At 32.6% G+C, this 25498-nt stretch overlaps 1 protein-coding gene across 6 annotated transcripts in view; it reads right to left on the bottom strand.

Annotated features, from left to right (window-relative positions):
* Positions 1 to 25498, bottom strand: part of Phc3 (polyhomeotic homolog 3) — an 82245-nt gene that overhangs the window by 10346 nt on the left and 46401 nt on the right. For 3 of the 6 annotated variants that reach the window (XM_046422933.2, XM_046422932.2, XM_046422936.2), the window contains 8 exons: positions 23333 to 24204; positions 22990 to 23037; positions 18419 to 18572; positions 13049 to 13299; positions 9064 to 9223; positions 6240 to 6354; positions 4290 to 4422; positions 3959 to 4190 (listed from right to left, as the gene is read on the bottom strand). In XM_046422933.2, coding sequence (XP_046278889.1) covers positions 3959 to 4190; positions 4290 to 4422; positions 6240 to 6354; positions 9064 to 9223; positions 13049 to 13299; positions 18419 to 18572; positions 22990 to 23037; positions 23333 to 24204 — 1965 coding nt within the window. Of the gene's footprint in view, positions 1 to 517; positions 651 to 3958; positions 4191 to 4289; positions 4423 to 6239; positions 6355 to 9063; positions 9224 to 13048; positions 13300 to 18418; positions 18573 to 22989; positions 23038 to 23332; positions 24205 to 25498 lie in introns of those variants that run through there. The other 3 variants (XR_009224746.1, XM_046422935.2, XM_046422934.2) reach the window with 3 other exon arrangements.

A 25498-nucleotide genomic window follows, 5' to 3' on the forward strand; every position in this document is an offset into this window, starting at 1 on the left:
CTAAAAAAAAATTAAAATTAAAAAAAAAACTAAAAGATAATGAAGAATAGAAATGATTACATTACACCTTGGCCATCACAATTTGTTAGAATAATATTTGTCTTCTATTGCAAATATATCATCCTCTCGTTTGTATGAGATGTCTCCTACCTTAATAACGTCAGCACCAAACGCAAAGCATTTTAGGTGCAAAATACATATATTTATGAATGAGTGAAGAATTGAATAAGTGAATAAAATATAAACAAAAATATACTCTACTACAGAAGAATTATCTGTAAGAGTAAATCACTTTTTTTGTGTTCAGCTGTGAGGCCACCTTTTCTCTTGGTTGTTTCTTTTCCTGTGTCCTGTTTTTATCTTTACTATTTCCTATACGGCATCCAGCCCTTCAATTTCTCTATTTTAATAATTTCTCAGATTTTTTAAAGTCAGCATTTTGGTACCCTCTACAGAATGTTTATGGTTTTGCCCATGTATCATTTAAAAGAAACTATAGAGATGAAAGATTACTCACCATAGAAAAGCCCCTTTTCTTTTCCCAGAGGTAGCTCTCAACAAAACTGGGCAGACAAAACTGACTAATCTTGCATCTAGTTGTGACTTCATCCTTCTTTTTATGAAAGAACTAGTGTTCTTCTCTCTTCAGTCTTACTTACAAGAACACAGGAAAGGAAAGAGAAAGATAGGATAGAACTTAGATTCAGAAAACAGGAGCAATGAGAAGTAATGAGGACCATAAGAGCTATATTTGGGAACAGAAATGAGTTCTCCATAAGGAAAATATATAGCACGCTCTTATTCCTCTGCATTGAGAGATTCCTCTGCAGATCAGATGTCTTTTCATAGGTGGACAGTAAAAGTATTGGTAAAATAATAAAGAACAAAAAGTGATTTGGAAAACAGCATCGTTAGGAAAGTATATTTTGAGAAACTTGGATCAAAACTAACTTACGCCAACCTCCAAAAAATATAGTTACATTAGTATAAATATGAGAAAATGAAGTGCCTTTTAAAACAGGGGAACAGAAGTGAATACACTTCTAAAAACTCAGTGTAGAAAAACATTTAAAAAACCAAGTGCTCAAGATACAGTGAACTGAAGTTCTGTGAGCTTCCAACATTAGTTTATACTTCTGTAAAATGGCTGGAACTCAGTAATGTGCAACAAATATACACCAACTGAAGCAACCAGTCGGCTCTGCTTTTACCTCAGGGGAACCAAGCACAGTGTAGTTCTCAGTATGGACAGAGACGTTTGCACTAGGTCTCAAATGATCCCTACAAATGAACAGAATCACTTCCCCATTTAAACCCAAAATTTTAAAAAATGCCCTACATAAAAACTGATTAGTAAGATTAGTAAAAAGATCACTTATCACTCATACAGAATAAACAACTCTCAAAACTAGTTTAACAAAATACCAGTTACATATTCGTTCTTTGAAGAAATAATTCCCTATTTTACATGCTTGTAGAGAAATCTTGTTGATCCACATAATACAGAATAATCTTTTCAAAAGGTAATTCACCACACAAGGAAGAGTTAAAGAAGATAACCCACGTAATTTTTTGAAAATAAGAATTGTTCTTATAGAGAACTTTTTAATGCATGAGAAGTTATAAGACAGTTTTTAACTGTGGTGACAGTTCTGAGAGATGTGTGTACTACATGTAAGCACAAACAGTCCCAACAGAATGTTTAACAAGATGATATACAAAAAGAACAGAAAACCTTAGCAGTAAAATAGAGGTGCCCTGATTAGAAGGGGAAGGAAGTCTACCCTGGAAAGAAACAATACAAGAGATTACAAAATTGATGAGCATGTTCATACCACGAGAAAAGCTTGGGAAGACACTACTCCAAGAAAATAAACAGTCCTGAATGAAGTAAAAGAGACTCAAAAGGAAATTCACAAAGCCCAGAGGATACAGGCATGTCCTGGTATAAGATTTACCTTAAGCTACAGGCATTATTCAGAGAAAAAATTTAAGAAAGGTGGGGTAATTGATCACAGAAATAAGCTGCTTATCTGGCCTGTCGAAGCAGTCAAGAAATACTCCCATTTTATCAGTAAAGGGAAAGAGTTACACTAAGTAGACTCTAAAACAGCACCAAGAAATTATAAATTATAAGGCAGTCTCCTTTTAAGGATAATATTCTCTAAAGAACTCAGAACAAAATTAAGTGCCTAGATTAACTCATTGACAAGCACCCCAAGTTTAGCAGTAATAAGTTGAATTTATTTTTTTTAACCTCAAATGAAGCACGAATGGGACACAAAAAGTTGGCCTATGTTCTAATAAAGCAGCCAATAGTAGCAATAGAGCAAATGGATCCTGGGAAAATTAGCCCAAAAAACCACATTAAGTGATAAAAGAATCATTAATAGCTATTATTTATTAATTATTTGGGCAATTAATTTCCTGAGGATGTATACCAACTCTCCTCTCCAAAAGGAAAGGAGTATTTCTCCCAAATGAGAAAGGAGACTCACAAATAGATCACATGCTCCAACTGGAAGATGAGGACTACTGAAGATGATAGAATCAAAGTGCAACCCCAGATGATTAGTACAGATTCCAGTGTAATTCCTAAGACAACTATACTGGTCCCAAGAGTAAAATTTGTTTTATTAAATACTAAAACCACAACCAATGAAGATTCACTATCCTCTAGTATATTGAGTTTAAAGCAGGTTATAAACCCACATGGTGGGCAATTAACTCAGACCTTAGTTTTCTTAGGCATATGCTTAAAATTTTCACATGAAAAAAGTATACCTGCTTTAAACAATTCCATCTTTCTATTAAAATGGCCATATTTTAACATTTTATAAAAGTTTTATAAAAACTATATTTAATAAAACACCAGAGTTCTGTATGTAAGTTAAAACGGGCAGCAGCTTTTAAAATTATTATTTCTAAATATATTTTCTTGCATACCACATTAGCTGTAAGTGTTCTTCTGAGACTTTGGTCACCTTTACAGAAAGTCAGCAATAATAGCTAAATAATTTGTTTATAGGAGTCTGGTAGATAATTCTGATGAGATATATTATCCTAGAAATCTTGAATCAAGAAAAATAATATGATTCACAAAACCAAAAGGAAACATTTTAAAATCTCATTTACCATACTCATAAAGTCAAAGTGAGTAAGATTTGCTGATTTAAAATAAATATATCATCTTAACATATATACACAGTACAGGTCTCATCATGAGCAACTGATGTCTCTAGTTGCCCACCCCTTGGAGAGAGTGGATATGAAGATTATTGTTGCTTTAAAGAAAAAAGGAGACTTAAGTTGATGGAAAGAGTATCAAACTGAGAGAACAGGAAAACATAAATAAGAAGATTACCTTCAATATTAGAATCAATAACTGAATTTCAACTGTTGAAGTTTGTTTATTGAAAGGAATTAAAGAATGCTGCTTCCTTTAAAAGAACCAGCTTGATTTTTTAAAAAGAAACCAAAATTTTATCATCTTATATGTCTTTATTAGCTTTCAAAAATGTTTAAAAAATACTAGTCTCATTTCATTTTTGTAAAGGTTAAAATAGGAAATAAGAAGAAATAGAATAGAAAAATAGAGTAGAAGGGAAGAAGTGTCTGATTCAATCTCTCTACTGACCTCTCGAGAGAAATCAGACTGAAGAGAAGAGAGCACCTTAATACTGAAGAGAAGAGAGCACCTTAATATCTTCACCAGCTGGGGTGTCACAGAAGCAGGACTAGTCAGTTTTTATCGACTTGGGGTATGAAAAAATACCCAGTTGTGCTGAGGGAATAAGCAAGAGGAAACAGATCAAACTTCAATAGCAAATGCCATTTAATTTATACATACACGCAGATTTCTCTAGCCCTTTTGTGCAAAAATATGGATGGATCTAACATCATTCCTGAGTGTCAATACACAAGAAAAACATTAAAGTCAAAATGGTGAATTACATACCAGGTAAAGAATGGATGAAGGCCCAGACATCATCAACTGTCCATATAGAGGGCTCTGTCTGTGCAACTGGTAACAAGTCACTGTTCTCGGGCATTTTCCTAATTCTTACTTCTCGAAGCTCACGTTCTCTCTCCCGCTCACTCTGCCTGCGCAAACGAGTTGTCATAGCAGATGGTACAGAATCTTCATGAGAAGCCAAGTCTTCTTCTGCAGATGGATAAGTAATTGGAAGCTGGAAAATGTAGTACAAGTAAAATACAGCATTGTATTTTGCATTTTCTTTGCCATTTCTGAAAAGGGTACAGTATATTAAAGCAAGGTTTCTACAGACCTGCCTAAGGATATGTTCTCTTGCTGCCCCATCAGGGCCACTTGGACGACGACCACGATGCCCAAGGCTTTGATTATCAGGTTTACGATTCCAACGACTAAGTGCAAATTTTTTAGAACAGCTAACATTGTACCTAGGAAATTCAAATGAGAAAAAAATATTAAATGATGACATGAGACACTCCATTTAGTGTTTAATTATGACTTAAAGTGCAATTATGAATCAGGAAGTGCCTTTTCTTCACTAAGGAACGTAATACCTCATAAAATAAAGCCCAAATTAGTCAATGGATTTGTGTATTTATAATACATCTCAATATAACACTGGATACCTATAAAAAGATACCGATTACAGCATGATAGTGAGAACCTTTCCATAAAATACAACTAATTTTTATAGCAACAAAAACATTCAAAGTTCCAGAAAAAAAAAAAAATTGTAGTAAATATTTAGAATCTATTCAAACTGGTATTTTCCCAAGTAATAATTTCTGAAGAGAGATTAATAAAAAAGATATTGATGTGGTAGAGGGAGGATCTCAAGCAGTTAGTAAATTTTTTTAAATATTATAAAAATCAAAGTAAAAATATATAAAGTTGGAATTTCAAAGTTACAACAAATGCACTGTGCTCACTAGTCAGGAAATTTGGAAGGACATCTTGATTCTTTAAAATTGGTTTATTTTTCTTTTATATCCACAGACTGCCTAATATTTTTGAACACAGATCTTTATAAGGCATGATGCTGTTTTAAAGAGTCTTACACCATCTAGGAGATCTCAGAGCCCTAGAACAAAGACTGATAAACTTTTCTTATAAAGGGCCATGGGTTTTATGGGCTATGACAGCTACTCATCCCTGTCACTGTAGTGTGAAAGCAGCCACAGAAACTGCTAAATGAGCATGGCTGTGTTCCAATAAAACTTTTCAGTTTAAACACTGAAATTTGAATTTCATGTAATTTTCACATGTCATGAAATATATAAGCAGCAGGAAGAACTTGTCCTGGGTGAGTTTGCCAATTCACTCCTAGAAAGAATAAAACAAAATTATCGTAGAAACAAATTTCTGAAAAACTTTGCATGTTGTGGTATGTGCAAATTAAGAATTTAAGTTAAAACATGAGTTCAATATAATTTTATTACAGATCTATCAATATGAAAGACTACTTGAATAATAGACTGACAAGTGAAATAATCCATTTTTGGAGGAAACAAGTAATAAGAGTTTTACTATGTATACTTTGGTGGCACCAATACAAAATAAAATATTCAAGAAAGAAATTCACTGGTGTATATAAATTAAGATCTTAAATTCTTTGAGGGAATTTAAGAGAATTACTTTTTTGAACAGAGAATTTCAAAATAACCAACCTGTGCATAAAATCAACTTTAGTGGTAAATATCAGAGTGGGTACTGATAATACTACACTTAGGAGTTACAAGCTTAATGAAGAAACATTTTTTTTTTTTTTGCTATTAATACTCTTTGTCTAATAATTACCATTGAAAACATTAATTTAGAAAAGATATTTTTCTGTCTGATGTTAACAATGCGGAGAACTTATCTGTTGTTATTCGATAACAAACCTAAAATATGTATAGAATATGATTCAAACAAATGAAAGCACTTTAAAATAAATTAAATCTAAATATTTCAGTACTGGTAAAACAAGTGGATGATTAAAAACCATTTCGGTATACTTCAATATTATATTACACTGTAAAACTGATTCTAAGTGTTATGAATAGGTAATTTTCACAGTGCATAATCTAGTAACATAGTAATCTAGTAACGTAATACCAATGTAGCTCCATATAATGCCTAATTATTCCTCTGAATTACAGTATCTACATTTTCTATTGTTAAATTATACAAGAGGCTTTTTTTTTTTTTTTTTTGGCATCGGTTATTGTCTTGTCCTTTAGGGAATTCAAGAATACAGAAATACCTTTTGGCACATGACATAGTGCAGAATCGTTTTGACCGTAAAAATTCATTAGCATATCCCATTTTCCCACAGAATTCACACTTGAGCAATTCACTGTCCATTTCTTCTAATGTCTCTAAAAAAAATAAAATAAAATAAAACAAAGGGGAAAAGTTCCAAAAAGTTAATTGTAGCATATTTTTTTTTAGCTCTATATGGGTTAAATACTGCTACTAGACCAATAGTCCATTGCTTTTTAATTCATAGTCCCTCTGGCAGAGCCAAAGCCTTCAAAAACAACCACCTCCTTCTTCCACATAAAAATCATATGGACTTTTTCTCTATATAAATGAGTATAACATTTTTCCTTTTTTTTTTTTTTTCCTGTGGTGCTGGGGATGGAACCCAGGGCCTTGTGTATTCGAGGCAAACACTCTACCAACTGAGCTATATCTCCAGCCTGAGTATAACATTTTTAAAGGTTCATTTTGCTAAGATCCAGCATGTCTAAAATATGAAAACTTTATAAACACTATGAGAAACAAAGATGAATAAGACATAATCACTATCCTCCACAAAGAACACTTTCAAAAAACTGTGTGAGATGTGAATTTTAAAAAATTGTGCTGTGGAGATATATAGTAGGGAAGCCTTAATTCTAGCTGAAAGTATGAGGATAACTTCATAATTGTGCAATTTTGATATGTCTGATATTAAAAGAGCATATAAAAATAACTCTAAAAGAGCTGCTAGGATATATGATAGAACATATAAAGATAAATATATCTAATTGTAAAATAGTTCCTATTAGTTATATTGTATTTAATAAAAAATAACAGATTAAGCCTTTAAAAAAATCACAAATTGTTTCATAATTCTCAACAGCTGATAATTTTTTCATCATGCTTCCCATTAAAGTAGAATGTTCTCCTTCTACCACTACATTTTCTTCTTTAGATCATACGCCAGAACCTACAGAAGCTTCCAAACTAAATCCTCAAATACTCAGAAGCAGTCACTATAAGCAAACAATTTAATCTTCATGACCCAGTTTTCTCTTTGTAAAATGGAGCTTACAATACCTTTCCCAAAGAACTTAAGTAACAAATGAGTGCCCAAAAGACAATAGGCATGAAAAATGTGACAGTTCCATTTCCTATTTTTCGCATAAGAACTAAAAGTAATAAGATGTATAAGTGCTCAAGAAATACTTTAGTGAAACCTGTTAAACTTGTAAATCTATCATATGTTACCATTTTCTTGCATCAAAATTCCTATGCTAAGTCATATAAAATATGCAGTTAAAAAGCACTCTAAATCATTTAGCTATGAGCTCATATGTACTCTTTCTATATTACTCTAATAAAGACTTATTAAGATGAAGTCAGGGACTCTAAAAATGTAAATATGAAGGGCATGTACTCTGTAAGCTCAGCCACTCACATTATCCCAGTTTAAGGCAGTAAGAAAAACATACTCTGAAATAATATTTGACACTATGGGACTCCAAATATATTATCTATTAAAATCATGAACTAAAAAGTGGTCCATCTGTCCATCCTTCCTTTCTTCTCTCCCTCCCGCCTTCCTTTCTGGATCAAACCCTACATGCTAGGCAAGTACTCTTAACACCAAGCTACAACCCCAGCCCCTAAGGGGCTATTTTAAGGAAATTCTAAAAGTCTTTAGACTTTTAGACTTCAAAAGCAGAAGTCATCAATTTATTTGCAATAAGGAAGAAACAGTCTCAACACAATTGAAAAAAAAAACACAAAAATCATTCCTTCCAATGACTTAGGGATGATTTTGACAGTTGTGACACAGTTGTGTCCCAGTCAGAACATCTTACCAACACATTCCTGGGACATAATATCAGAACTCCCAAATATATTATATTTGTTATGCTTATCACCTGATCGAACTTTTAAAAGCCTATAACAGAGATAGAACCTCTCACTTAACCACTACACTACTGATACAACCCTAAAGAGTCCATTTCTTCAGTTGTTCCAAGATCAGGCTACAGCCAAACCTTTGCTTCAAAGTTGTTATTTTAACATTAACAAAACAATATATAATACCTGATAACAGGTTAGAATACCTTATGAAGAATAAGAAACTGTTTTTGCTGGTGAGAGGGGGAGATACCAAAGAGATATATGGCTTAAGGATAATAGTCTAACAGAAGTAGACCTTCAGAATCTCATTTGAAAAAACAAAAAAAAAGAAAAACAAAACTTTTGTGTTTATTTGTGTTTTCCTTCAGTCATTCTGAATACCAGTTTGACTTCCATGGACTATTCATTATTGAAATAAAGTCTATTTTAGAAGATTCTTTGACAGTAAGGAGGTTTAGTGATATTTTTATCTCTGAACAAATGTAATCACCTATTGATTGAAGAGTATATCCATCATATAATTTCAATACAACCTGGTTTCACACATCAAAATATGGAAAGTCTAAAGCCAAACAACCCAGAAGCTCTAAATTTTTAAGCAAATTCAGTAAAATGGTATTTATTACTTAAGTTTCCTTTAAAAAAAAAAAAAGAAAGAAAAGAAAAAGAAGAATTTGTTGCTTTGATGCAAAACTTACAATTATTTTCTCTTATACATGATGAAACTTTTCCCAAATGTCAAACACATTGTACAAATTAACACCAATTTTGCTATTTTAATTATTTGGTCACTACAAGTCTGGTTAGCTTTCTCATTATTTTAGTCAAATAATGTACTGCATGAGAATAAAAATGCAAAATTTTAAGTAAAAATCTGTGAAGAGTAAAATTCCATGTCCTGTTTCAAACAGTACAAGTTAAAGGGTATTTTAAGTGAATCCACACACCTTCAGCAATCATGTCTTCCATCTCTGTGTCTGAAGAATTGTCTGCATGCTTTGTATTATTCTGTATCTCTGGCTGAACACAAACAGAATTTATCACCTGATTATCCAAAAGAGGCCTTTTTTTCACAGGTTGTTCTATTAGCAAAGATGAACGGCTCACCTTTAAAAAGGAAAGAAAATAAAATGAAATAATCTCTAAAAGATATCTAGAAATAATTTGATTAAAATATCTCTTGAAATGAACAATACTTGTGAAAATTTACTTGTTCAGTGATCAGCTCCATTCATTTAGTGCTTCATTTTTCAACTAAGGATTAAGGAGTCTCTTTTTTTGTGTGTGGAGGGGGGGTACTGGGGATTGAACTCAGGGGCACTTGACCACTGGGCCATATTCCCAGCCCTATTTTGTATTGTACTTAGAAACAGAGTCTCACTGAGTTGCTTAGTGCTCACTTTTGCTGAGGATAGCTTTGAACTTTCAATCCTCTTGCCTCCACCTCCAGAGCCACTGGGATTACAGGCGAGTGAAGTCTCAACACAAACACCTTATTTTTAGTTACCAGCAGAGCAAAGGCTTCAAAGTCTTTGTGAAATGGAAACTAGTGTCTTAGTTTAGGCAAGTAATTGATTTAGTAATTCCAGAATTAATACAAACATAGTGCAGGTTATCCTACATTATGAATATTTCAGTAGTTCTGCCCAACACCAAGCAAGGCTATAACCATTAGTACATTTAGGAGCTGGATGGGTTTCCTTTGTTGTTTTTGTTTTGTGGTGGTAGAGACTAAACTCCAGGGCCTTGAGGTTGCTAGGCAAGAGCTCCATCACCATGCTATACCCCCAGCTCTTTTGTTAACTTTAAAAAACATTACTCAATTAAACAATTCTCTCTCAAGTACTATGTGGTGACTAATCTTTTTCCTTCAGAAACTTTAGTGTTTTCCATCTGAATGCAACACAAATAAAAGACGAACAATATATTTTTTAAGTAGTGGGGCAAAGCAAGGGCCTCCCACATGCTTAGGCAGGCACTCTACCATTGAACTATAACCTCCAGCCCACATTGTGTATATTTTATAACTTTTTTTAATTTTTTTTTTTTAGTTTTAAATGGACAGCATGCCTTTATTTTATTTATTTTTATGTGGTGCTGAGGATCGAACCCAGTGCCTCACACGTGCTAGGCAAGCACTCTATTACTGAGCAACAACCCCAGCCCCAGATAAGGAAACTCTTTAAATGGACTAAGGTTATTGCTTTATAAAAGCAAAATCAGGTCTAGAACTCAAGTCTCCTAACTTCTAGTAGGTCAGCAACCTAACCTACTGAAATCACAAAAGGAAAGTCCTCAAACATTGTTAACATTAACATCAACAGCATATTCACAATGTTTAGTTACCTGATTATCATGAATACTCATTTGAATACTCAGAACTATTTTCAGGAGAAATTAAACACACACACATACACACACACACACACACATTTACTGATTCTCCAGGTAAGCCTTCAGCTAAAAAATGATGATTAGATACCAGGTGAGGTGGCACATGCCTGTAATCCCAGCAGCTCAGGAGGCTGAGGCAAGAGGATCAAGAATTCAGAGTCAGCCTCAGCAACAACAAGACACTAATAAGCAACTCAGTGAGACCTTGTCTGTAAATAAAATACAAAATAGGGCTCGGGATGTAGTTCAGTAGTTGAGCATCCAAGTTCAACCCCCGGTACCAAAAAAAAAAAAGAAAGAAAGAAAGAAAAGAGGATGGTTAGAATATCTTTCTTCTCCAGACTGCTGGTTAAATCTTTTGTATCAGCTACACATAAGGAAATCACAGCATAATGAAAATTTCTAAAATTAACTTTAGAGTATTATCAGCATTTTAAATGGAACAGATTTTTAAAATTTTGTTTCTTTCATTAAGATATTGAATTGCCTCAAAAAAATTTATAGAAGTTGTTCCAGAAGGGGAGAAACTAATATTCAGTGCTGCCAAAGCCATATATTTTGACAGATGAATAAATTTAATCTTTCCATAAAATAATTTTACAATATATATCAGGTCATTTGGCTATATGTAATATGATAAAATAATCTTATTTCTATGAATTTAGGTTAAAAAAATTACTGAAAGGAGGACAAAGGTTTATATAAAAGGAATTCTTTCAGAATTTCTTCTCTGTGGTGGTGGGGGGCTTCACACATGCAGAGCATGTACACAACCTATACCTCCGGCCTCACAGAACTATTTCAACAGTGAAAACGTTAAAATAATACAACAATGATGGGAGGATTACATAAATTATGGTTGTCAATAAAGTGGATTATGAAACCTTACAAAATTTTTCCAAAGTGTTATTAATGATATGGTAAGGGAGCCCAGCATGGTGGGACACACCTGTAATTCCAGCGACTCTGGACGCTGAGGCAGGAAGATGGCAAGTTTGAGGTCAGCCTCAGCAATTTAGTGAGTCTCTGTCTCAAAATAATAATAAAAAAGGCTGGCAATGTAGCTCAATGGTAAAGTGACCCTAGGTTCAATCCCCAGTATCAAAAAAAATAAAAAGTTTAAAAAAGATCTCTTTTAAAAAAAGATATGGAATGATAAATGCACAAAATTTATGATGTGAAAGTAGGACTATATAGGTAATAATGACAATTCTGATTATATAAACATACACACACTGTGATATTACTTGGTCTTATACATTTCCCAAATTCTCATTTAGAACATGTATATTGCTTGTGCAATCTGGAAAACAAAAGTTCTAATTATCATTAGTGATAATAAAGAATAATTGTTATGGCTATTATGTGTCAGTCACTACACAGAATAATGTATGCACGTTTAATTCTCACAACAACCCTAAGAGTAAAGAAACATCTCCATGTCCCAGACAAGCAAAATGAAGACCAGAAAGGTTGAATAACTTTACAAAATCGGTCAGTATGCAGCACAACCAGGATCCAAAAAAAACGTTTTAATTACACATATGGTTTTGTTTAAGTAGAGAGAAAAGACTTCCTCCATCTACAATACCAACATATTAAGAAATCCAAATTAACACACATATACACATGCAGAAAACACCACAAAAGCAACTATCAAAATACCAGATTTTCGGAGCTAGGATTGTAGCTCAACGGTAGAGGGCTTGCCTAGAACGTGCAAGGCGCTGGGTTCGATCCTCAGCACCACATAAAAGTAAATAAATAAAATAAAGGTATTGTGTCCAACTACAACTGAAAAAAAAAAAATTTCACCCATGAATCTGAAAATAGATGATTCAAAGATTTTCAAGAGAAGTTTATGTTTTTACATGTCTACTTGTCCTTGATTTATTTTCTAAGGAAAAATTTTCATCTCTAGATATTATCATATAAATTACATACAGCTACAGCTAATCTCAAATTGTAAAACTCATAGTGATAGAATACCTCCATTTTGAGGTGAACATTTTAAAGCATTTAAAAAATCTGGTCAAAGGCTGAAATTTAGGAAGAAAACTATCTGGTAATTATAAATGATAAATTGGTAAACTTCAAGTGTTAGGGCACTGAGAAGTTAATACTGTCTGTATCTAAGTTAAAACTCACACAAAAAATCACATAAAGAAAATACCATTCTTAAATGTACTAAGTGTTGTTTCAATTCTGTCAAAAAGAAAAAATGAAAAGGTTTATTTTGTTGAAGTAAACTTCCAACTATCTGTCTCTAAAAATTTCAGATGTAATGCCTCTATACTCTGAATTTTTTTCATTTTTTTCCTTACTTTATACATCTAAATAGCTAGCATAAAATTTGTAGAAATATATTTGGAAGTTACATATGTAAAGTGTGTAGAATGTTAAATTCCAGATAAAGTCAACTTTTTTTGAAATAAAATTACAAGCTTTCTCTTATAGAAGAATAGACAATTTTTAAAAAATAATGTTATGTGAATAATAATAATTTTTTAAAAACCCACAAATATGCTTGCTACTTACAGGAAATGGCTCTAATCCTTCTTGAATCACAAAGCCTTCAATAACGTGAGTCAAGATCTGTGGTTTAACAATAGCCTGTGGAGGCTTATTTTCTGTGTTGGGAATGCTACTGGGCATAGATGTACTATTACTCCTTGTGGTAGCAGCTGGAAGTAAGAGTGGAGGTGGAGGAATAGAAACGTGTGAAGGATCTGATGGTGATTTAATTACTGAAGCACTGACTGATGCCACAGCAGGTAATTCCACTTCCTCTGGAAAAAAAAAAATTATTTTATAGCATTTTGTCCATGCAAGTCTTTAAAAAGCATTCAAGAATAAACACTGTTATTGATAATATTCAATATGTTGTTTGCAAAAACTGTTCTAAGAACTTAGTATTTACTATCTCATTTAATCTGCACAGTGATCATAAAGTAGAAATACTTTTATCTCCATTTTATAAAAGAGGTCAACTTGTTCAAAGTTATCATCCACACATGGCTTAAAAAAAAAAACTGCCCTGTAAGTCAGGAAATGTTTTAGAATATCAACTCAAAGAGTAATTACAAAAATGGGTGGTGGTTTTTGTTTGTTTTTTAAAGTACACAGGTATTAAATTCCCTATGTTCCTACTTCTATATTCCTGGTGGTATGGATAGAAAGGCAAATAAGTAATTTGAAAATAAAAAAAGGATCATGAAATCCACAGAATATCACACAGGCCATCACTCTTAACTTCAAGCAATAAGATACCTCCCTCTTCAATGGCACTATATATGTGCACTGTATGTGTCAATTTTGGGACACTGCAGCACTAGTCAAATGCAAAATGTTGGACTGGATCCCTATGATTCTTTCTCTTCAAATTCTGAGGACCACAGTAAGATGGTCCTGACAGCTATGATGGGTACTTTATGCCCATTTGGTAGCACCAGCCCTTTACTGCCTATACTAAAGTGGAAAGATGGAACCAGTGGCTATTTAAGAATATCAGTGAATATAGATGTCTGAAGAAAATAATAATATCTTCTGAGCAATTCATATGCCAGGCACTATGTTCAATGCCTTACATATTCTAACTCATTTGATCTTTACAGCTAGCCTATGGGTAGATACTATTATCATCTCCATCTTAAATTACCTGCCTTAATGGCACATAGCAAATAAGCAATGGAGCTCGGATACTGAGCCGGGCAGTTTGGTCCTAGACATCATGCTCTTAACAGCTCTGTTAATTCTTCTCCACCATTAGTATGAAAAGAACTGATACCAACTATCAAGGTACTCAAAATATAACCCAGTTAGGTACAGTAGAAGAAAGAGTAGGAATCCCCAAAGAATAGAAAACTTGGCTAATAGAATATGTAGCAGGGGTTGAGGATGTGGCTCAGTGGTTAAGTGGCCCTGGGTTCAATCCATGGTACCAAAAATAAAAAATATGTAGTAGGGTTAGGGATCTATCTCAGCAATAGAGACTTGCCTAGCAAGCACAGGTCCTGGGTTTGATCCCTAGTGCCACAAAAAATTTTAAAATAAACGAATAAAATAGGGTAGTAATCCTATGCATATCATCTCAGATATGGAAATTCAGGCTGGGGATTAGTTTAACAATAAAGCACTTGCCTACCACATGCAAGGTCCTGGGTTGAATCCCCAGCACCATTAATTAATTAATTAATTAATTAATTAATTAATATGAATGAAACAAGCAATAGAAACACTAACAATTCACCATTAATATCACCAACATGATAAATATCACTATGTAGTTTTTAATGGCACTGTTACAGTCATAAATTAACTTACTTCCACCAAATTTACAAAGGTAAACTACACTAGAAAGCCTAAGGTCACACAATCTTTAAAAACTCAATAAAAAATGCTAATTCTAGTAACACATATACAGTTGTACATATGTATTATCAAAAATATTCCACAAAACGCCTATCCCATATATCAAATAATAAAAAACACAAAAATTCTGAAAGGGAACTCTCTTTTCTGTTGGAAAGATAAAATTAATCTATAGGGGAACTGAAACAAAATAAAATTTTAATATCCTTTATAGGTTTATGATACTTCCTTACTTTAGAAATACAAAGTGGCATGCTATAGTCTGAATCCCAAAGTTCATGTATTGGAAATTTAATCCTCAATATAACACTGACAAGAGGTGCGACCTTTAAAAGGTGATTAGATCCTGAAGGCAAAGCCCTCAAGATTTGATTAATGTTGTTACCTTAGGAGTGGGTTTCTTATCACCAGAATGGATCTGATATAAAAGTGAGTTTGACCTCCCCTTTGCATGCATACTCTTACCCATGTGATACCTTCTACCCTGTTATGACACAGCAAGAAGGTCCTCATTAGATGCAGCCCCTTGATCTTAAACTTTCCAGATTCCAGAATCAGGAGCCAAATAAATTTTTGCTCAATATAAATGATCAAGTTTGTGGTATTCTGTTATATTTTGCAACACAAAATGGATTAAGACATACTGCATTAAACATAATTTAAGTATAATTTGGTTTGTTCAGAAAATACTGCTTGGGCTAGGCATGGTGGCGCACACCAGTAATCCCAGCAGCTCAGGAGGTTGAGGCAGGAGGATCGCAAGTTCAAAGCCAGCCTCAGCAAAAGCGAGGAGCTAAACAACTCAGTGAGAACCTGTCTCTAAATAAAATATAAAATAGGACTGGGAATGTGGCTCAGTGGTTGAGTGCCCCTGAGTTCAACCCCCGGTACCACATCAAAAACACAAAGAAAGAAAATACTGCTTGGTGTATATTCTAATTAGTTTTTAGATCGTATATTTAAATCTTAGTCCTAAATTTTGTTAAAAATAGAGCTGTAAGCCAGGCATAGTGGCTCATATCTGTAATTCCAGAGACTCAGGAGGCTGTGGCAGGTGATCATAAGTTCCAGGCCAGCCTCCAGAACCTGTCTCAAAATTTAAAATTAAAAAAAGAAAAAAGAAAGGCTGGGGCTCAGAGGTAAAGCACCCTTGGATTTGAACCTCAGTTAAAAAAAAAAAAGAAAGAAAGAAAAATAAAGAAATATTGAAAGAAAGCAATAGAGCTGTAAGTTACTGACTTTTTGATGAAGCCTATTAATTGCCAGTTTATAAAAAACTGTTAAACTGAAAACAGCTGAATGTGGTGTCATATGCCTATAATCCCATTAACGCAGGAGACTGAGGAAAGAAGATCATCAGTTTGAGGTCAACCTTAGCAACTCAAGCCTTCAGTAACTTGGCAAGACCCTGTCTCAAAATGAAAAATAAAAAGGGCTGGGGATATAGCTCAGTGGTAGAGCACCCTTGGGTTCAATTTCTAATACCATCAAGACAAAAATAAAACCAAATCATGAGAAACATTGTGACATATTACCATAGAACAGAAACACAATTATGAAACCTTTTAGATTTAAGGCAAGTATTTTAGAAAATCTTAACTTATATAACTTTGCTATTTTATAGACTTTAGTGTCTATTCAGCAGCTCATTTCCTACTCAAAAGCTAAAAACTTTTCCTAGCTTTTTGCATACTTTTACTTAGAAAAAAAGATTTAGAAAAACTAAATCCTAGATGAAACAAGTCTATTTTCACAAGTTAGTTGATGAGAGTTTGTAAAAATCAACCTGTATTCCCCTGTCCCCACCTACCGCCCATGTACAATATAAGAGTGAAAAGTATGAAGGAAATTAAAGGAAGATAAATAACTATATTGTAGTTGACAACGTAGCCAGAGGAATATGCATCCACAGGAACTCAGAATATATTCCTAAGGAAAATATGTAAAGATATTGTTTCAACATTGCAAAAAATGTTTAAATTTGGTTTTAGTATCATTAGTGATGCTTATTTTGTAACTAAATCACAGTCACAATGCATGTTTAATACTCAATTAAACTTATATTTTTCCTTTTTAAATCAAAACTCCAGAAAAACTGTTAGCATCAAAATGCATTTTTCATGTAAAAAAACCACATATATTTGATATTACAGACTTGAATCTATCTTTGAGGTATTACTTTGAATATAAAAGGAAATAATGTTAATCCATCTTACTTTATATAATTTTATTGACTATATGTTTTCAATATTCAGAAGAGGAAAAAGTTACAAGAAAACTAATTTTCACCTTTTATACTTTACAGAGATCCACATTAGTAGTTAGGAAATAAAAGCTTGAGAGAAAGGAAGGAAAGAGGATGTAGCATGATAAAGAAGAGAAGAGGGCAAGAGTTCCTTTGGTATAAAACAGGGTCAGTGTCCCATTACATTTGGCTTCCATGCCTATTACAGTAGTTTTTCTTAACTGAAAACAATCATGAGGGCCAGGAGATATTCAACAGAATAGGATACTTATAAAAAAGCCAAAACCAATATTGATATATTTTAGCTCATAGGTCAGCAGGTTTTCAGTGAAGGGCCACTTGGTCTTTGCAACTACTCATCTTTGTGGATAGTAGCACAAAAGCAGCCATAGGTAATATTTGAACAAATAAGCATGGCTATGCTTCACAGAACTTTATGTTCAATAAAGTTTGAATTTCAAATAATTTTCACATGACATGAACAATGATTATTTTAATTTAAAAAGCCTCCTTACCTTCAGCCATGCAAAAATAGGCAGCAGAAGATATCTGAAAGTGAACTAGTTTGCCAACCCCCAATCCAGAGAGAATATTCATAAATTAAAAAAAAAAAAAACCATGGAACTTATCTGTTTTAAGATGAGACACTGAGTTGTAAGCTAAACTAATATTTCAATAAGATACCTAAGGTTCACAAGAACTTTGATATTGTGAGGAAGGATGTTCAGGAGATGTACTTGAATTCATAAGTAGTAATGAATTAATGAATAAGAATTTACTTAAATGCAAGAATTTTTAAAAACTTATGTCTCTTTTAAGAAAAGTACTATAATATTAAAGAAACTAAAAGCACTTGGTCTTCTTGATTACAAATAAGTGAATATCAGGTATGATTTAGAATGCTTTATGATTTTTAGAAAGTGTAATTTAAATCTTTTGAGAGAATTTTTATTTATTCTAACTTTTAAGATGAAAATAATTCAAGAATCTGAATAGGCATATGAAACACATCTGCATAAGCGTTAAGCGACTGAAAATTAGAAGATTTGCAAAGGCATGTTTTTCATTTGAGTGGTATTGAAAAATATATAAACTGCAAAGTTTCCCTGCTATTAAATAGTTTTCCAAGAAGGAAAATAAAATCTTTTGAAATCTTGACTTCTAATCTACCTTTTGCTATAGTTAACCACAGCAACAAATTAGTTTAATACCATCTCTAGTTGAAAAAAATACTTCTCATTACTCACGTTAATCAAATAGAAAAATTCCCCTATATGCTGACATTTTCTTACCTAACAAAGGATGTTCAGAAGTCAGATCTTCTCCTCTTCCCACAGTTATAGCTGCTGGAGACAATGTGGGTGGTGGTGGGGTTCTATCCATCCGGACACATTCATCTGACTCTTCTGGCATTTCTTCTTCACACACATCTTCTACTTGATAAACCTGCAATGATAAACCACACTGCCTTAAAATGTTTCCAAAAATACATTTAATGAGGTATTATTGATTTTAAAAAATTAAATTCTAAGTGTATTAAACTTTAAAACAGTAAAAATGACTATTCTGACAAGTTGAAAGGAAAACCTTATAATCACTCAAATGAAGTTTTTCATAATACTTGATTAATATTTCACTGAAATCCAGCTGTGTATCAGTTATCTAGGCCAAAAGTTTTCCAAAATAATAATAGTCAAAGCTAAGCATATTCTTAATTTTGAGAATTTTAAAAAGTTTTGATTTCACTATAATCAAATATCAATCTCAAGAATACTACTACTGTGTCTTTTAATTTCTACTTGTCAAAGTCCAAGTAGGTAACAGGAATTTTCAAAAGCACACTAAGCAAATTTCCAAAATAATATAATAGGTCAGGAAAAGTACTGTCATTAAAACTATATCCCAGGTTCTTTTTATCATAATGTTGTGAACTAAAGATTAAACTATGAAAAGTAATGTCCAAAAGCTTTAAAAAAAAATGCAACTTATCTTTCCTTTTCTGTTCTACTCAAGAATTAATGAATCTGCAAGCCAGTCATGTATGCAAAATATAACTTTCTTTAAAACCCTCACATGCACACACACACACACACACACTAAGCCATTTGGATGTATATTTTAGTTTTTTAATATTGTTCCATATTTATGGGGGAAAGGTTTTAAATCTTTAACTACCCTGTTATTTAACTGTAAAGATTATACTTAAAAGAGAACATGGAATCAAAATCTGAGAAAAAGCATTATAAATAGAAATAACTAACTTATTAAACTGAAGGCTTAATTTTCGAAGTGCATTTCTAGAGACATTATAATATAAGTATTTTAACTGGTCATCATTTATTATTTATTTAACCATTTATTTATGAAAGATGATAAAGACACTAAAAACAAAGCTACAAAACAGTTCACCTCCTTCCTTATAAATGTGCTAGGCTTTTACCTAAATTTATAAAGGATTATGAGTTTTTTAGAATTGTTTAACAAAACTGATTAATATTCCAGTAAAAATCAACAATATTCACAAAATAACTGTGACATCTAACATTTTTTAATAATAAAAATTTTGATAACTATATAAAATTAAAGTGATCAAGATTTCTGAATCCAGCATGAGTCATGTTTATAGATGAAACTTCATATGTACACATAACAACAAGAAAGAGAGTTACAAATAAAAATAAAAATATGCCCCAGCCTCTACTAAAAAAAAAAAGTTTTTTAAATGATTATAATGCCCCCAATTTTTTTTGTCCTTTTTTAAAAATATTTTTTAGATGTTGATGAACCTGTATTTGTTTTATTTTATTTTATTTATTTATATGTGGTGCTGAGGAATGAACCCAGTGCCTCACACATGCTAGGCAAGCGCTCTGCCACTGAGTCACAACCCCAGACATTTTTAGTCTTTTTTAAAACTTAAAAATTACATTACTAGCTAGGCCAGGGGTGTAGCACATGGTTAGAGTACTTGCCTATTATGTACAAGGCCCTGGGTTGGATAACAGGTATGGCAAAAACAATATATAAAAATAAAAAATTCTGTTGTTACTGATAACTTTATATCAAGTGCAATATTCTGAATTATCTCAATCAGCCTCTAAGTAGGTAATGTTATTAAAATAATTCTCTTATAACTCTACATCTGGAAAACTGCTTCACCAAAATAGATTCCTTGCCTCATGTATGGTCTCAGAAGAAAGCAATCATTTATTATTATACAGTATAACAATGCTAATATCTGTTCTTGATAATAGTAATTTTAAAAATGATGTTAATACCCAATATAGGGAAAATCAACTAGAAAGACATTTCGGGGTTAACCAAAAAATTTTTTAAAAAAAAGGAAAGAATGAAACTTTTCTGGTACCCCATTAATGTGTCTGAGTGGTTGGGGAATTAATCCTGCGTATGTAGACAAGTATGTTTTTTATTAACCAGTTCAATTTTATGTGGATAGCATTTTCTTGAGTAGATACTACTTTTCTTCCAAAGAAAAGCTGAAACTGTCACTTTCATCTTAATGCTGTCAGCATGTTACTCAAACATTTATTTGCTATAGTACCTTTTAAGGAATCAAAGCTTATCATACACTGAACTGATTTTTTTTTAAATAATGAAAGTGTTTTAAAGGATGAAGTTATAATACAAACAGCATTAAAAAATAATCCATCAAAGAATACTGTAAAATACTTTTCATTCTCTATAGTTAAGGCTAACTATACATACTTTTCTTCCAATTTCCCATGTAAAGGCAAAGTAAGTTAAAAAGTTTAAAGAAGTAGGCAAAAACAAATCTGTCACAGACATCTGGCATGATCAGCACAAAGAAATCTAAATGCAATAACTAAAATATTGAAAACAGCAAAGTGGAGGTTTTGCTCAAAAGATCATTAGGAAACTACACATCACATTTTCTGCTTAACTTGTAACTATAACTATTCTAAAAATAACAAAGACTGCCAAACTTACCTCAATAAAGTCCATTATTCCCATCTGTCTCCCTTTCCTAAATAAACTGAGGAACATTTGTTTATTAGTTCTAAATTATCTACCCTCAACATATCTCATTTATACCCAAATGTCAATTAAAAACTTTAATGCTTTTATAAATGTCTTTCAAAAAACATACTGATTTCACTTTGATAATTCACTCTTATCTTTCAAAACTTCATCTCTAAAGAAATAAGTATATCTCTCTACCTTAAATATTTGGAACCACCAAGAAACTGTAATTTGTAAATAAAAGTGTTTTGATGGAAAAATAATACAAGGATTATAGAAGAAAATATAGTAATTTAACAAACAGAGCTATGTTACTCAAAGAAAGTTAAAAGATGAGGAAAGGTAAATGGAAAACATCTACAGCAAGCATAATGACTATATCCGTGATACAGAGAAAATTATGTATTTCATAGGAAAAAACTCTTCCAAAAATGAGATAAGAAACTTTTTTCAAAAAAAAAAAAAAAATCTTTAAAAGGGAGGTAGGCGAGAATCAACAAAATGCAACCTTAAATATTTTCAGTTTTAATTTAATTAGTTTTTAAAGTGTTCTATTTTTTATATTTCTACCCAAATATTTTTCCCTTAATAAAAACAATTAGAAAATATAAGGAATATGCAGGTGTTTTATTTTTTACTTGTTAAGAGCCAAACAACTGAACCTGATAGAAAATAAAATTTAAATTAAATTTGATTTCTCTGAAGATACCATATAATTCCTAAACAGTTTTTGTGACAGTACCCACTGTAAACTCTTAAGAAATCCATTAAAAGAAAATATAGAGACATAATAATTATAAATGACAAACATTTCTAGTACTGTTGTTTCTGTAAAGGTCTGTTAAAAAGGGTAACAGCAAGTGGAATTCAATCTATGCTTATTAAGATCACTCAGAATGATAAGAATAAAATATCTATAAATTTGCATTCTGAGATCCCAAATGTTTCCCATTATGGAGACTCTGAAACTCCTTTCCATTCTAAGCCAATTAGCTTTTAAGTAATAAAATCTTTTCAGTGAGGTATGATGCAAAAACCTCCTTTTAGGAAAATTCTTCTTCTCAGTATTAATTATGAGTGGGGCATGGTTGCTCAAACCTGAAATCCCAGCTACTCAAGAGGCTAAGGAAGAAGAATCACAGATTCAAGGCCAGCCTGACAACTTAGCAAGACCCTGTATCATAATAAAAGTAAAAGCACTGGGAATGTATCTAGTATGCAAGAAGCCCTGAGTTCAACCCTTAGTACTAAAAGGAAAAGAAAAAAATATAAATTGGATTTATAAAATACAAAATATAAAAATATAAAATATAAAATGTAAAAAATATAAATTAGATTATTCTGACTAAATATTTTAGAGTTCTTATTCCAAATTTATTGTAAATTATTTTATAAATCCCTTAGATGCTATTTTTAAATGTTTTTCAAGATAATTTTCCTTTCTAAACAACATGTAACCATTTTTAGAAGTTTATTCTAATAAATTTCATTACAATCTCAATTACTCAAAATTTTTACTCCTTCCGTAGATTTTCTTCCATTCCCAGCGTTGCAATTTTTACTGAGATTTTTTAGCTTTTTAAGTTAGAAATATTTTAAGTATATACTTTCCCTCAGTAGAAATAAAATATCAGTTATGTTTTTTGCAAACTTGGGCTCTTTCCTAGAATAATTATTTATAAAATTTTAATTACAAAATATAATTTTACCAAAAAATTACATCATACAAGCATACCTCCTCCACCTTGAAACCAAAGCCTCTCAAGGCCCAGGACTTCTGAATGCATACAACCAAAAAGGGTAGCTAGATAAACCACAAGAACACACAAGCCAACAGAAGGGATCTATGAAGGATAATCACCTTAAGAGAAAAAACTTTGTGCAGATGACACTGGTTCAAATGCATTCCCTTGGGGAAAAAAAATCAACTCTGTAAAGATAGCAGATGGATTTGTTTAAATAGTAATAAAATTAACGAGGGACTTAAATAACCATCACAGATTATCAAGCATGCAACCATACTACAATAAATAATGGCATTTTTTTTTTTTTGCCCATATAGCATGTTTGTCAGAATACTGACATACGGAAATACCAAGCTTTTAAAATTCATAGGCATTTAGGTTTAGCAATATAACAGTGTGGGAGAAAAAAGTTTTTACTTTTAGTTCAGCAAGAAAGTCAAAGAGCTTCCAAGGGCTTACCACTGGTGGATCAACAGGTGCTGGTGGTTGTACTTGTAGGTTTACCGCAACAGTCTGTGGAGGAGGAAGAGTCTGAAATGGCAACTGGACCAAAGCTTCTGCAGCTGGAAGCTCCTCTTCTGACACCAAAGCATTCTGCACCAAAACCTGGCCCTGGGATAGAATTTCAGGCTGCACTTGTAAAGACTGCATAGACTGCAAGGGCAGTGGTGGAATCTGAGCTGGAGGAGATGCTGACATCTGTGGAGGGGTTGCAATTGGGATTGGAGAGGATTGTAGGGTTGAATATTGCTGGTGTGATGCTGGAGACACAATCTGCTGACCTGGGGACACCAAGGCAGATTGCTGAACTGGGCCAATGTGTACAACTGGAGAAGCTGGGAGTGGAAGATGGGATGGAAGATTCAACTGTGCCGTGGGTTGTACCTGATTAGCAGTAGACTGCTGCAAATTTGTCCCTGGCTGAAGAGCTGATGACACAAGAGGGTGTGGTTGAATAAGTGCTTGTGGATGAATAATTATAGTAGGAGACTGACTTGGTGAATGAGGTGGTGGAGGAGACACTACCACAGACTGCTGTGCTGACTGTGACTGATTGGGAGACACGGTTAGAGGAGGGGGATGGCTTTGAATTGGTGAACAATGCTGTGACTGGGCATTACTTGGAGCTGGAGGAAGGCCATGGTTTGGGAGTGGTATACAGTGCTGGGATGGGGGTGGATCTTGAGTTGGATTCTGAAGTGTGATTGGTTGAATCTGCTGCTGTTGTTGTTGTAATATCAGCTGATGATGGGAAACCTTGGGAGGTGGTGAATGAAGAGGAATCTGTTGATGTTTTATTAGAGAATGAGGCTGAATTGGAGAATATGAAGCTGTGAGAAAAAAAAATAACAATTAGTACTGATTTCAAAAAATGTCAGAAAATTTTAAATAAATATAAAGGTAGAAACTTCACATCATGAAGGACATAATCATTTAGAATTCTATAGCAAGTCTTTAAGATAAGGGTAATTTGAAATTTTGTAAGAAACAGTTTTTCCTTGAAAGACTAAGTTTTTTAAAAATATTTTTATTTGTAGATGGACATGATTCATTCATTCATTCATTCATTCATTCATTTATGGTGTTGAGGATTGAACCCAGTGGCAAGCATTCTACCACTGAGTTACAATCCCAGCCCCAAGACTATAAAAATGTGATAAAATACCTGTACTATGAAAAGTTCCAATAGAAAACTGCCTAAAATAATCTATTTATCGGTCATCAGAATAGCCACATTAACTTTTAGCAAAATTTATGCACTTGAATTTCTTTTTGAGAGTATCATAGATGAACAAGTATAGTACATAGAAAGGTAACTTTAAGTCATAAAACTGTATATTAAAATTAATAAAATAAATATCTCATCCTATGTCTAAACATAGGCAAGATTACAAAGTTACCTAAATAAGTTTCAAAATTTGAGATCAAATATTCTGTTTATTTTTCCAGGAAGAGAAAATGTTTTGTATAAAAATGTAATTCAATTAAGCAAAATATGTGTAAGTCTTACAGCATAGTTAAATAACCATTATAATAAGTGAAACTTATAGGCCATTCCAAAACTAGGAGAACACTAGTTTTGCTTGCAGAAAATGAGGCAATCAGAAGCCCATGCTGTCTAAAGGATCTTCTTTAACGCTCCCCCCACCACAAAAACCCACGGTAATTCATAAGAGATGGTATCAGATCTTCTTCACTGAAGAAACATTCACAACAGGGATAAAAATATATAGGATATCATAATTGAGCTATGAAGAGTTGCCCCATCATTATGCCTCTTCTGCATGCTGGTGCACATATTTACATAGAGTAGCAAAATCCTCCCTATGTAAGTAAAAATAGAAACTGGGTTTGTTATAAGATAAACTGCAAACAATTTAAAATAGATCTAAAGATAGGGCATAATTTTTTTCTGAAATTTCAGAAAATGATAAAAGTTCTATTACATGTCTGAAAGACTTGCATTTAATTTATTTTATTTTATTTTTATTTATTCATACGTGGTGCTGAGAATCGAACCCAATGTCTCACACATGCCAGGCAAGTGCGCTACTGTTGAGCCCCAGCCCCAGCCCTGTATTTATTTTTTTTAAATGCTTTTTTAAAAATATTTACTTTTTAGTT

Source organism: Marmota monax, unplaced genomic scaffold, assembly GCF_021218885.2.
Source record: "Marmota monax isolate L192 unplaced genomic scaffold, Marmota_monax_Labrador192_F-V1.1 WCK01_AAM20220418_F8-fsc00110, whole genome shotgun sequence".
Lineage (NCBI taxonomy): Eukaryota > Metazoa > Chordata > Mammalia > Rodentia > Sciuridae > Marmota > Marmota monax.